Consider the following 13,435-nt stretch of genomic DNA (forward strand, 5'->3'; position numbering starts at 1 on the left):
GAGTCTGAGATAAGGGAGAAAAAGTAGTTTACAAAAAAAAAGGAAAGTGAGAGCTCTGAATTAAAAAAATTGTATTCTTAATTTACATTCCTAGCTTGCAGAGAGTACCAGCTGGCATTTTCAAGCAAAATTGAGGAATTTTTGTTATTGTTCTCTTTTCTCCTTTCTTGTGTCAGCCAGCTTATCACTTTTCAGAGCCCATTTGCCTGTGTTTCTGTTGTGATACCTTTCCTGTGTGTTTGAAGGATCTCCAAGATCCCTTGTATTTTTTTTTCCCTTATGTGTAGTTGTTTGAGGAGCATTTACAAAGAGTAGTACAGGGGTTTTTGCCTCTATTTTTAAGGTAAGAGGTTTTTGTGAACCCCTTGGTGCTCTGTTAAACATTCCACATAAGTATGTTGGGTCTTCATCTGATCTTTTGGCCCAACATCCCCTCTAGTTACTGAGAGAGACATGGACTAGAGCACTCTGACAGGTGGCAGAGAATCTATTCTGCACGGCTGTGGGTTCACACGGTGGTGAAATGGCCCCTGTGTTTCTCATTTGCTTTCAGATGAGACTTGTCTGCTGATCTCAGGATGACATTACTGTGGTGAAGCAGGGAGTGTTTGTCAGACTGCAGGGAAGGACTTGGCATCTGTTGTAGTCAATGTGCTCTGTGCTTCTGTCTTCAGACAGTGTTCTCCTTAGTATCTTTGTTAAAGCTTAACGTTTAATCACTCCTACATAACTATTATGAATTCAGAAATTGACACAATATCCACATGAATAATTTCACTATTTTATTATCTCCATTAAAAATATTTTACTTGGCAAAGGACATGTTGATAAGTGAAGTCCCTAGTTTCTGTAAATAAATCTCAAAAAATCAACTTGTTTCTTTGCTTGCTTTTGCCTTTTATTTCTAAAATGATGATAATAGACATATCTTTGGAGATACAGAAGGCAGAGACATGCATGAGAAGGAAATTAAAGGTTAACAGAAGTAGCTGACTTTACAGAGGAGACTTCCTAAAAAGGTAAACACACTGGTAGAAAAGCCAGTGTTTGAGATCTTTGCTGACATGAAGACAAGAGTTGGAAATACATGTCATCCCCATATTAGTGTTAAATTCAATGTTAAAGACCTTCTTTTTCAAAAATTTGTAGGGGGAGGAGGGCAGGAAAGGATGAATTGTTTGTTTGTATTTAAAAAATAGCTTTAATCCTAAAACCACCTTTGAGATATAAGCTGATAGTATCACTACCAAAATTCAGTCTGAAGTTTGATCTTGTCTGAAATCCACTGGAAATAGAAGTGAGTGTGTTTTGCTTGAGTAATCTCTTGTAAATGCAGTGGTGCCAGCAGCTCTGTAATAATGACCATAATGACTTTGAAGGCACTTAGAAGCTTCCTCTCAAAGATACTCTTAAATAATTAAATCTTTATTTTCTTTTTTCAATTTATATAGAATGTGTAATGGCACCCCCCTAAAGTACCAGATTTCTTCCCTTTCCCTTTCCTTCCCGTCCCTTCCCTCCCCTTCCTCATGAAAAGCATACATAGAGTACTTAAATTAAGACTTGCCTGCCAACTTGGATTGTGAAGAAAGGTGATGAAAGAGCAGATCCAGATTGTTATTTGTTCAGACCCTAAGATACATTTCCTTAATGCAGAAATGACAGTTTGAAAAACCTAGGTAGCTTTGAGGTGATGGGAGAAGCCTTGGTTCCCTCCTGCAAATAAAGGGAGGCATTTTATCCACTCTGCTCCATGCCCTCTGGCTCCTGGCAGTTCATGCTCTGACCTTTTATGTGGTCTCTTAGCAAGAACCAGCTGCCTACTTGTTTGTACATAGGTTTAAATTTCTTTTTTTTTTTTTTTTCAGATACTGAGATTCTCTATACGAAAGTGTATGACGAGATCTGCAGGCGTTATGGAAAGAGCTATACCTGGGATGTGAAATCCTTGGTTCTAGGTAGACAAGCCCCAGAAGCAGCAGGGATTATTCGAGATCATCTAAATCTTCCCATAACCAAAGAAGAGTTATTCAAGGAAAGTCAATCGATGCTGGAGAAGATATTCCATACTTCTGGGCTGATGCCAGGTATGTTTCTTTGCAGCATTTATAAGCTCTTTATGGAATAATTTAAATGCTAATCAAGGTAGAAATCTGTAATCTGCCTTCCATAAAGCAGTCACTCTTACAGATTATATTTCATTGCTCTTGTTTTAGAAAATTTACTAAATCTAATGTTTATTTACCTGTTTAAAAAAGGATATTTTACCTATTAAAGTTGACTAATTTTTTTTTCCTGTTTACTTGGAGAAAAGCTTTTTTTCATGTTTTAAAAGAACAAAAAAGACTAGATACATATGCATGAATTCTGTTTGGTAAACTAGACATTTTTTGTAACTTTTTTTGGCAGCTGTGTTTTACGTGGCTGTGAGCACAGTCTGACTTTGTTAAGCACAGATGCATTTGCCTGCACATACAAAAGTATGTGTGCCCATGGGTTTCTTTATGTTGGAATTATTCTCACCTAACCCGAAAATTGTAATTCAAATACTGTGTCTGGGTGTGTCAACAGAGAAGGAGGGTTTTTCAGGTTATTCTAAGACAGGGGAATTTCCTTACCTTCTGAAGATATGTCCTTTACCAGTGATTATATAGGATGCTCAAGTGAGTAGCTTCAATGAGGTAACTCAAGATAAGCAAGAGGACCAATCTTACCTGTAATATAAATGCATTCTTTTGTATTGAGTTAGATTTAGATTTGAAATGCTTAGAGAGAAATCATCAGCCATGCAACACTATCAGGACCTAAAGTTAGGATTACTGCTAACTTTATGTACAATGTTAAACTTTATGGAGCAAGTATCAATAATTTATGATGAAAAAAAAACAAAATCAGAAGGACTATAGAAAAGGTATTAGAAGTGAAATAACTGCATGTCACTGTACGTGTTTAACAGTTATCATTTTTTCTCTTTGAATGTGTGCTCGTTTGTTCTGACAACTGCTAAAGCGCATTAATATTTTAATTCTTAGAGCAACTTTTTTATACCTAATTTCATAATGCATTAAGAAGATGGAAGTTAAAAATATGTGATATGTTAGGAATAAGTAACAAATAGCAAAAAAAAAGTGTGATTTTTTCAGCAGCTTAAAAAGCTTTAGTATATTTTGTGTCCAACTTAGTTCTCACTCTTAGTTATGTCTCTAATGTCTTTTATAGGCAAGATTTTTCAAATTGCATCTCTCTCACTTATACATCCACCTGAGACTGAGGGCCTAGTTAAACTTTCCAGAAAACAAGAAAGTTGGATTGATGTGTTTTTTTGTTTTTTACCTCAAGCTTCTGGGACTGACTTTTCAAATATATCTTTTGCAAGCCAAACAAAAAAAACTTGCATGGATTTAGAAAATGCCAGATGAACAGACTAGGTAAAATGTTGGGTAGCACAGAGGAGATGTTCCATGACTGCTGAAGACTGTGATAATGTGGCTGAGCTGGCTTAAACAGAGTTAGAAAGGTGATGGAACAGATTAGCCAAAGGAAACATGAAGTTTTCTACTGTTCCTGCCTTCAAGAAGTGAATTTTGTCCTCACTAAAGCTGGGCTATTATGGATGAAACAAGTAAAATTCGTACGAGGAGAAGGAAGCAAACATTTTCATCACCAAAATTTTTCAACTGATTATCTTTTCAGTATACAATAACTTTTTTCAGTCCATATTCTAAAGTAGAATTGATGTGAACTAGGTTGCAAGCTGAATTGCCATGAATTTTGGGAAAACAGGATGATGACAGCTGATAAGCTAGGGGAAAATATCTCCAGCTACTTACTATTCAGTTTCTTTAAGAACTTTTCTCCAGTTAACCACATTTTTAAGCCAATTCTGTCTTTTTGTATCTTCTGAGGATGTTTATTAATAGATTGTGGATTTATTCTATAGTCGCTTAATGTTGTTGAATTAAGAATGGGCTTCTTGAATGTGTTGTGCAAGATGTAAGATTGTGGTAATGCTTTGAGTTTACCATTCTTCTCTGACTAAACTGATCTTTCAGATGGTTACAGGTAAATACAGGAAAGTGAAAGTTAATTGTCATACTAATGGTGTAAGAGTCCTCTAAAGTGCTGTGTCTCTGGTCATCTTTTGACAGTTAATAGACAGATGACATTCTATTTTTCAAACTGTTTCTAAAAGTTGTGAAAAAAAATTGGATTGAAATTTGATTTGGTGGAAAGCACTGCTAAACAGTGGCCAGTGATGTTTGAAAAAGTGGCTCAAACAAAGTGGCACTTTTTTCTGGATGAGCTACGCACATGATCTTGCCAAAGATGATAGCTCTATAAATTCCTAAATCATGTAAAGGTATGTCAATGATGGCTAAGGATAGTGTGGTAGTTGAATGAAAATTTAATTGGCAAAGCAATTCTTCAACTGACAAGTTAGAAACTTGTCCTGGTTCTGACTGAGATAGAGTTTATTTCCTTCTTAGTGCCAGGTGCAGTGCTATGTTTTGGATTTAGTACAATAATAAAGTTGATAACACACTGATGTTTAAGTAGTGCTTGTCCCAAATCAAGGATTTTTCATTTTCTGCTGCTCTGCCAGTGAATAGGTGCACAATAAGCCAGGAGGGAGCATGGCCAAGACAGTTTATCTGAACTGGCCAAAGGGATATTCCATACCATAGCACATCATGCCCATGTGTAAACTGGGGTTGGTACCCAGGAGAGGGACCTACTGTGGCTTGAGGATGGTCTGGGCATCAGTCAGCAGGTGGTGAGCAATTGTATCGTGCATCACTCTTCTTAGATTTTATCTGTCTCTCCTCCTCTCCCTTTCATTTTACAACTGGTAGTATTAATATTATCATTATTACTTTGCTTTTATTATTAATCTGTTCTTACCTCAACGCACAAGTTAGTTTTTTTCCTGATTCTTCTTCCTGACCCACCAGGTAGGAATGCACACAAAGTGAGAAGCTGTGTGGTACTTAGTGTCCTGATGGGGTTAAACCTTGGCACAGGCTGTATGACTGGCATACCACTTAGTGTACAACACTCTGAGACATAAGTGGCTGAAGACAGAATTTGGGCTATTTCAGTATGGCCAAACTGACAGACAAGCTTCAATACATCAGGCTGTGGTCAAAATACAAATTTCATTTAAGAAGAGGCACCATCCATTTCTAATATGGAATTTTCGGGTAACTATTTGGGAGTTTTTCACAGTTTGATTTATTTTTAGTTCTGAAAGAATGTTAAGGAATGGTAATTTTGATTCAGTATAGAAAGAAATTAATCCAAGATGACACTTAAAAAATGACAAGCCTGCAACTGCACTGCTTTTCTAAATATTTGTGTCAGAGTACAGACATTGTTATCTACAAGAGTAAGGCAGTAGGCTTTCTGTTCCTGCAAATGCATTTTGAGTGTTTCTATGTTTCAGGGAAGTGCTTAGTCAGGGCAGATGAGGGAATGACAAGCAGAACAGAAGAAAACCATGCATATGTATCGTTACCTATACGTATATAGGTGTGCTTTTGCATAAACCTAGCATATATGGAGTGAGAGAAACTGAGCTCCAAATTATGCAACTACCAACAGTTGCTGTAATCATGTCAGGATTATGAAACTACTGTTACTCTTTCACTGTAGTCTCTGGGTTTTGGCTCATCATCATTATCACAAAACACAGATCTTTAAGGATTGTGTGGCTGTGTATGCCTTTCAGACATTTTCCCTTCCTGGACCGTTTTCACGATAACTGGGATTTAGTTGTTGCATGTCCTCTTCAGCCAGTGTGGAATGTGATGTGCAAACTATTTTCCAGTTCAAGTGCAGTTGACTGTCCTTTGCAGCCATGAGAAGATAATTTCATACCTCAATTTTAGTACCAAATGAAGCCAGTCAGAAAGCACAAAAAGAGAAGAAAGGATAACAGTTTAACTGTCAATGGCAACTCACTCCAAATTTCTTTTTTCTTGAACAGTTCAATTCAACCAGAAGTCTAGTTTGCTTAAACATTGCTTCCTTGATTCATGTTGTGCCCTTGACAGTTAAACAAACTTCCTACCATGATCTTTTCTTTTCCTTGCTGTTTTTGTTTTAATGGTATGAGGCCCTAGTGAGTCCATGCTGGGCTCAGTGAGCCTGTAACCCCTAGAGATTAGCCAATTAACTGCAAACTTGGAATGATGTTTCCTGTTAGGCTGAAATCAAACATTTGACCGTTACATCAAGTCCTAAAGGACTGCATCCCAAACATGCTTTTATCAGGAAATCAGCAACACAATTGATGCAGGTTTTAAATTATGTAAAATTTAATATTTATGTTCCTTCTATGGTCATGCATGTGTCAGTATGTCCAGATTCAAGTGAGAGTAATGATTTGATGAATAAGAAGTCTCTCCAACCAGAAGGGTCTCTGATACTTTATAGGGAGAAATAAGATGAGAAGACAAAATTCCTTCTTAATAGTCATGGCCTTCCAAAGTGAGGGAGTAGGCTGGTAGTTTCCACCTCCGCTTTTGTAGCTTAATGAAAGGATGCCACACCATTGCAAAAAGCATTTTTAAACAGTATGTCATAACAAATAAAGAAGCAGGTTGATCGGAGAGCTGTGTTTCCATAGTTTCATGAGATTCAGAAAGAATAGAATAGAATAGAATAGAATAGAATAGAATAGAATAGAACTTTTTCAATTGGAAGGTACCTACAGATGTCATCTAGTCCAACTGCCTGTTCAGGGCTGACCAATTTAAAGCATTCTTGGCAATTAAACCAAGAAAGGGATAACGCCACCTCTGTCACACTCACATTCACAGCAGCAATACTGACTTCACCTGAGGATTGAGAGCAAGTGTATAAAATTAATAGCATCAGTGATGGGCTTGCCATTTTTGTAGCACACCAGACTTCATAAAAAGATTTAAAAATAATTTTATTACTGAAGTTAACAAACAGCATCTTCTTTTTCTAAGTGAGGTTGTTTTGTTTTACTGAGTGCTCTTAGTGTTCAGAGGATGCTGAGGTTTCTTGCCATAGATTTGTTTTTGTAAACTTAAGGATTTCCTTATCATTGAATTGGTTAGAAATCTAATCGATGTGACAAAACTGAGGGCAAATGTTAACTTTGCTTTGATTAAAGAAAGTGATGAAATCTTGAAAAGCTCTACCACATATCACATTCAGTGTGGGAACTGTAAATGATTTTAGGAAAAAGGGGTAGTCTTTTTAATACACAAGCTATATTTATCCTTGAGATTTCTGTTTGTGTACAAGTGGACTTAAATTATCAAGACATGTATAATGTATGCACAGTAATTTAAACACTGCATGGACCACTTTGGTTTCCTTTAGTCTTTTTGTCAGCAGTAAATCTTTTCTTCCGGATATACACCAAACACTCTTGGACAGCTTGTTTTGTGCAACATTACAGTAAAATGAAGTGGACTTGAATATGTGTGTCTAAAGAGCCTCGATTTTGGCACAGAGGTCAGGTGTCCTCTGTTCTTGTGGTGCTTAGTGTGAGTGGAAAAGTAACTGTATCTACACAGTGGTGAATGAAGAGCAATGCTGTGATAGATGTAGGTGTAGGAGTACTGAATGTGAGACAAGTGCAAAGTTGTATTTGACCATTGCCATTTAACTTTTTTTTTGGCAACATGGACAGTGGGATTGAGTGCACCCTTAACAGATTTGCTGATGATTTGTGGCCCAGTCAGCATGCTGAAGGGAAGGAGTGCCATCCAGAGGGACTTGGACAGGCTTGAGGTGTGTTGAGGAAAAGCTCATGAAGGTCAACAAGGCCAAGTGCAACGTCCTGCACCTGAGTTGAAGTAATCCCAAGCACCAATACAGGCAGGGAAGAGAATGGATTGAGAGCAGCCCTAACAAGAGAGGCTTGGGGGTATTGATTGACAGGAAGCTCAACATAAGCTGGCAATGTGTGCTCGCATCCCAGAAAGTCAACTGTGAACTGGGCTGCATCCAAAGGAGCATGGCCAGTGGGTCAAGGGAGGTGATTCTGCCCTTCTATTCTGTTCTTTTTGAGACCCCACCTGGAGTGCTGCATCCAGCTGTGAGGCACCTAGCATGAGAAGGATGTGCACTCACTTGGGATGAGTTCAGAGGAGGACCAGTGATCATCTGATCAAAGAATAAACCATCTCTCCTTGAAGGCTGACTGAAAGAATAGGGGCTGTTCAGCCTGGAGAAGAGAAGACTTAAGGGAGACCTGAGAGCACCTTTCAGTATCGCATAAGAAATCTGGACAAGGACTTTTTACAAGGGCTTGTAGTGACTGCACAAGGGGGAATGGCTTCAAACTGAAAGGGAGTAGGTTTAGGTTAGATATTAGGAAGAAATTATTTTCTGTGAGAATGGTGGGGCACCAGAAAAGATTGCCTAGAGGAGCTATCAATGTCCTATCCCTGGAAGTTTTCAAGGACAGTCTGGATGGGGCTTGGAGCAAACTGGGCCTAACAAAAGTTGGCCCACACATGGCAGGGGGTTGGAACTAGATGATCTTCAAGGTCCTTTCCAATGCAAAGCGTTCTACAAATTTGTGCACAAACTACATGAGGAAAGAATATGGTGACCGGTACCGTTCTTACAACAAATATTTCAGTGCACAGGTCTGAAAATCTGTTGATTAATACCATGTTCTTTTAAAAAGTCTGTAGCCCATGTTGTTTCTTCTTCAGAATATGCTGCATCTCAGCTACAAGTCTTAGCAAGTGTAGTTGTATTAGCATGAGCTACATGGTGTAGACAAGCTCCAAAAGTATAGTAAGGAAAGAGAAACAAACTATACATGTACACCAGCAAAGGAAAAGGGAAACAGAATAAAAGAAGTAGCAGATTAACATATTAGTCAAACATCTCTGTATTATGATATGAAAATAAGAATAAAAACAATGGTGTTTTTGAATGAGCGTAAGAAGTCAGATTAAATAAATAAGTTACACCATTCCCAACTACCCCTCCCAAGAAAGCATAAGCATGTATAGATGAAATATACATAAGGAAAGATCTGGTTACCCATTAAATACAGTTTTTGTTCTTTGTTAAAAAGAACTGTGTAATGTATTTCCATACTCTATTTTTTCAAACCATCACATTTCTTAGCAAAATGTTTGGAAATAAAACCTTTCCTTTGGCTTATAATTACAGTTGACATTAAAATGAATATGACTAATAGTACTCATTAGTACATAGTACAAAGGAAAGTGGTCTTCAAAATTTACTTAAATAAGGAGAATGAGTATCTTCTCAACAATGAAAAGTAACTGGCAACCAAATGATTGTGGTTATGAAATACAGACAAACATAACACAGGATTGTAACTGGATGACTTACCAAATAACCAGGAACTACCTGGGGAGAGGGATAAGACAATCTTTAAAATTTCCTAAATACCTCACTTTTTCTGAAGTATTTTTGTAGTCCCCAAAACTATGTCAAAGGATACCTAGTAGCAGTGGGTAGCACTAAAGTTGTTACTTTAATCATAACTATTCAAGGCCTGTGTGAGTAAAGATTGTTGGACTCGATCCTTGTGGAACTCCTCCAAATCAGCTTATTCTGTGATTCTGTGAAATGAGAAGTAGTATTTTTATTAAACTAATTAAAGTGTAGAGAAGCTTTTGAACATAGTAAGTCATCTTCATATCACTTTTAAAATACACATTTTCTATTTTGAGTTTTCAGAGTTCACATGTATTTACTTTCTAAAAAAAGCAACTATGAAGAAAGATACAGAATAATCACCCTAAGCCTAGCTAATATTTTTTATTATTTCCATACATGTAGCCTTTTCCTTTCTGTAATAATTAATATGAACTTCCACTTGAATCTGAAGGAAACACAGAATCTATGGAAACTTCACAATATAACCTGATTTCATTGACTACTTGGTGCTTGCATTTAATTAGGTTAAGAAATATACTGTATTTATGGTGTTTTGTTTGTATGGTATTATTATTATTAATAATTTTGTTTGTTTGTTTGTTTACTGTCTTGAACTAAAGCAATCCTACATTATATTGTTTCTTAGATTATTAGATGTCTGGCCTTGTAATAAGGACAGCAATCATTTAGAAGAACATGAGGTATTATTGTATATGATGGTTCTCTCTTCCAGCCTGCTCAAAATGTTTTTCAGTTGGTTAACACCTTAGCTAAATTACTTGTAAACTATAAAGAAATATTATGTATGATGGTTGGGGCAGATCTGAAAGCCTTGTGAGCTGTTTGGGTTTTGTTTAAGGGTGGGATAATGTGGATATGTCTGCTATATGTCCTTCCTAGCAGAGAATGCCAGCTTTCAGATAAATTAAGAGCAACAACACACACACACACATATTTGATATTTCTCTATTTCCTATTGATTTCTTTGTTTTCTTTCTGGGATTGCATTGTGGATAAAATACTATTTATCAGAAATAAGATGTAATTGTTACCTAGGTGCCAATCAGGGAAGAACTAAGCAGTGGCAAGAGGGGTATAATACATGTGGTGTTTGTGAAAGCATATGCCACTGAAAATGACACTGTTTGTTTATTTGAGGCCTTCTCAGCCATGTAGGACATCCTGTAATGTAATTTTGAAGCTTAGGTTTCACAGAATTTACCTAATAAATTCTAGGTGTTTAACTTATTATGGTCCTACTTGCAATATATGCTTTCTTGAGAAAAGGTCCTGTGAAGTTCATTTTAAGGGCATTTTCCTTACATAACTTATGTTCATCTCTTTAGGATTGAGACATTAGAGGAGACAGGGGGGCTGTCTGTGTAGGTCTGAGTATTTATGTGTTCCAGCACTCTGTGCTGACAGTACACAAACCAGCTGTTTTCCTGAAGCTGGAAGACTGTAGGACTTCAGCTCTGTGTATAAGACATCAAACAGTGAATTTTCAGACTAAGGTACTGTCAGAGCTTGCTGTGTGATTGTCTGTATGATGGTCTTATGCCTTCAAATAAATCAACTGCAAGCAGAAATGTAAACACCAGTGTGGGTGAGTGAGGGTCCTTAGTGACACAGAGTCCCCAGGCAGGTGCAAAGGAGAGCTGCTTTATTGCAAAAACCAGGCCTTTTTGAGCAGTTAGCCCAGTTAGAAGTTATCAGTTACATACTTTTAAATCATAACAAACATAATTCAGCCACCATACACCATGATGTGAACACACCATGGTTGCATAACTTATTTTTCTACCCCTAATTCAGCTGAGTCACTTTCCCACAGTCCTTTTCTAGTTAACCAAAGTAACAGGCCTGAGCCATGATTTTGTAAGGCCTTCCTTTTGTAAGGTTTTACTGATGTGCAACGCAAGAGATATTCAGTTGGGGAACAGAGGAAACTGAAATTAGAGTTCTGCCCTGAAGTGGTGTGTATAATTCTCTTCCTCATTTCACATGTTTTCCCATTTTATCATGGAGATCACTTTCTTGTTTATCTTGAAAAACATTCTTATATACTACTGTAACATATTCATAGATGGAAGTTTGGTTGGAGATTAATATTTGAAAAAAACAGAAGAGCTTTATAATCTTTCCTTCTTTATCTGAAAGCATTTTAAAAGAAATAGATCTGAACCTGCATATATAGAAGTGGTACAAGTTAAGAACAGTGTTTTGTTCATGGATAGACAAATACAAGAAAAGGGATTGTATAAAAATTTGAAATTATATAAAATAAAATGTAGCAAAAATGTATGTGCTGTTCACTGTTCTAAGCTATTATGCATAACACAGAGATTATATTTATATAAGCTAAAAGGAAAATAAAAATTCCCTTTGCTTTCAATCAATTTGACTTAGCTTTCAGGAGTTTCATCTTGTTAATTTTCACTTCATGATCAATAATGTCATTTATTATAAAATGTGATAGCTTAAAAGGAATAATGTAGAAAAGTGTTGTAATAGCATGTAAATAATTAGATAGGAATTCTTATTAGATCATTTTAGTGTAACATTATTTGGTTTCCTGAACTCTTGGTGTACATGTATGCATTAGTCAATTAGAAGGAAAATGTGACAGTTAGCCCAAGGGTTTTGTTGTTCAGTATAAGTCTTATTTTTAGTTTGTCAGTTGATCCAGTGTATTAGTCACCATGATATCAGCTGAATCTAAGGAGAACAACACCACATCCGGAGTCTAATGGAGGGATAAAAGTTCATTTTTCAAAAAAAAATAAAATAATGCACATACTTTTCTGCAAGTTTCAGAACAAAAGAGCCGATCTCTTTCTTTTAAATGTGTCTGTGGTCTCAGAAGAAATAGGTCCTTTCTGTTTGTTTGATTTGTTTTCTTCTTTCCCTCAAAGTTGATAACTTCATTGACATTTGTGATTAATTGGGTTTTAAAGATGCTGACATTTAAAGTTGATCCACCTTCTTTGCAGTTTCTGTAACAAAACTCTGCTTACAATTCTTTTCAGCTATTTTTCTGTGCAATAGTCACTAATACTTAACTGTTGTAGTTATAATATACTAAGGTTCTGTGTCGATCTAAAACTTGTTATTTAAAGAGAGAGTGTAAAGTTACAGTATTTACCTCTTTTACTATCTAAAAACAAGAGTACATTTGGAAATAAATCATAGCAATGTGGGATATTTTTTCCTAATTTTTTTATAACTACTTGAAGAATTTATGCTGTTCTGCATAAGATATTTTTTGCCTGTGGCCATATTTATTGCCTGCATGCCACATTTGGGGTGTATTCTTATGCTGGAAAAACAGAGATCCTTATTTCTTTTGGCATTTCTTGAATTTTTATTGTTGTTCTATACTACTAAGCTTTCAGTAGGAGAAGTGGAGGGTAGTCCCAAGAAGTCTAGCAGAGGGGTCCCTCTGGGATGGGTGGGCCATGATCCCTTACGTGGTGCCACAAATAAATTAGAAGTCAGGGAGATCACGGGAATTTTCAGTATACTTCTTCATAGCCATTGAGTTTTCAATTGGTTGGTTTTGATTGTCATTACATTGAAAAATCTTTGTAGCTAAAGTAGATATAATGACACGGTATTTGCCAGGGGAAGTTTCTTACAGATCTTTAAAGCAGTTCCTCAATTCCCCTTCTGTTGATGCTTTCTTAAAAAAAACAATGAGAAAGATACTAAGGAAGATATTATATTCTTAATGAAGACCTATATGCTGAATTAGTAAAATAATTGTCAGTAATTTGATGTGGTGGCAAAGCGTCTAGAACTAAACTGGTGGTAATTGATGCAAACAAAAATGGATTTTTCTGATCTATAGCTTTTACAAAGAGGGAAGCAAACCTGAAATTAAAGTATTTTTCAGCTGCTGTTGTTCTGAGCTTGTCAAGTTGTGCTAGCTATTCATCCAAATACAGTTTAATTTTTTTTGTGGGCAGCTGATTTGCCCCTTGCATTTTTTTTTTCTATCTTGCTCTATTTACATGTGTGCAAATAA

The 13,435-nt window shown here is 36.4% G+C and overlaps 1 protein-coding gene across 2 annotated transcripts in view; it reads left to right on the forward strand.

Annotated features, from left to right (window-relative positions):
• Nucleotides 1-13,435, forward strand: part of PUDP (pseudouridine 5'-phosphatase) — a 61,829-nt gene that overhangs the window by 21,108 nt on the left and 27,286 nt on the right. For both annotated transcript variants that reach the window (XM_054651724.2, XM_077173301.1), the window contains exon 2: nt 1,869-2,087. In XM_054651724.2, coding sequence (XP_054507699.2) covers nt 1,869-2,087 — 219 coding nt within the window. The remainder of the gene's footprint in view (nt 1-1,868; nt 2,088-13,435) is intronic.

Source organism: Agelaius phoeniceus, chromosome 2, assembly GCF_051311805.1.
Source record: "Agelaius phoeniceus isolate bAgePho1 chromosome 2, bAgePho1.hap1, whole genome shotgun sequence".
NCBI classification, from domain to species: domain Eukaryota; kingdom Metazoa; phylum Chordata; class Aves; order Passeriformes; family Icteridae; genus Agelaius; species Agelaius phoeniceus.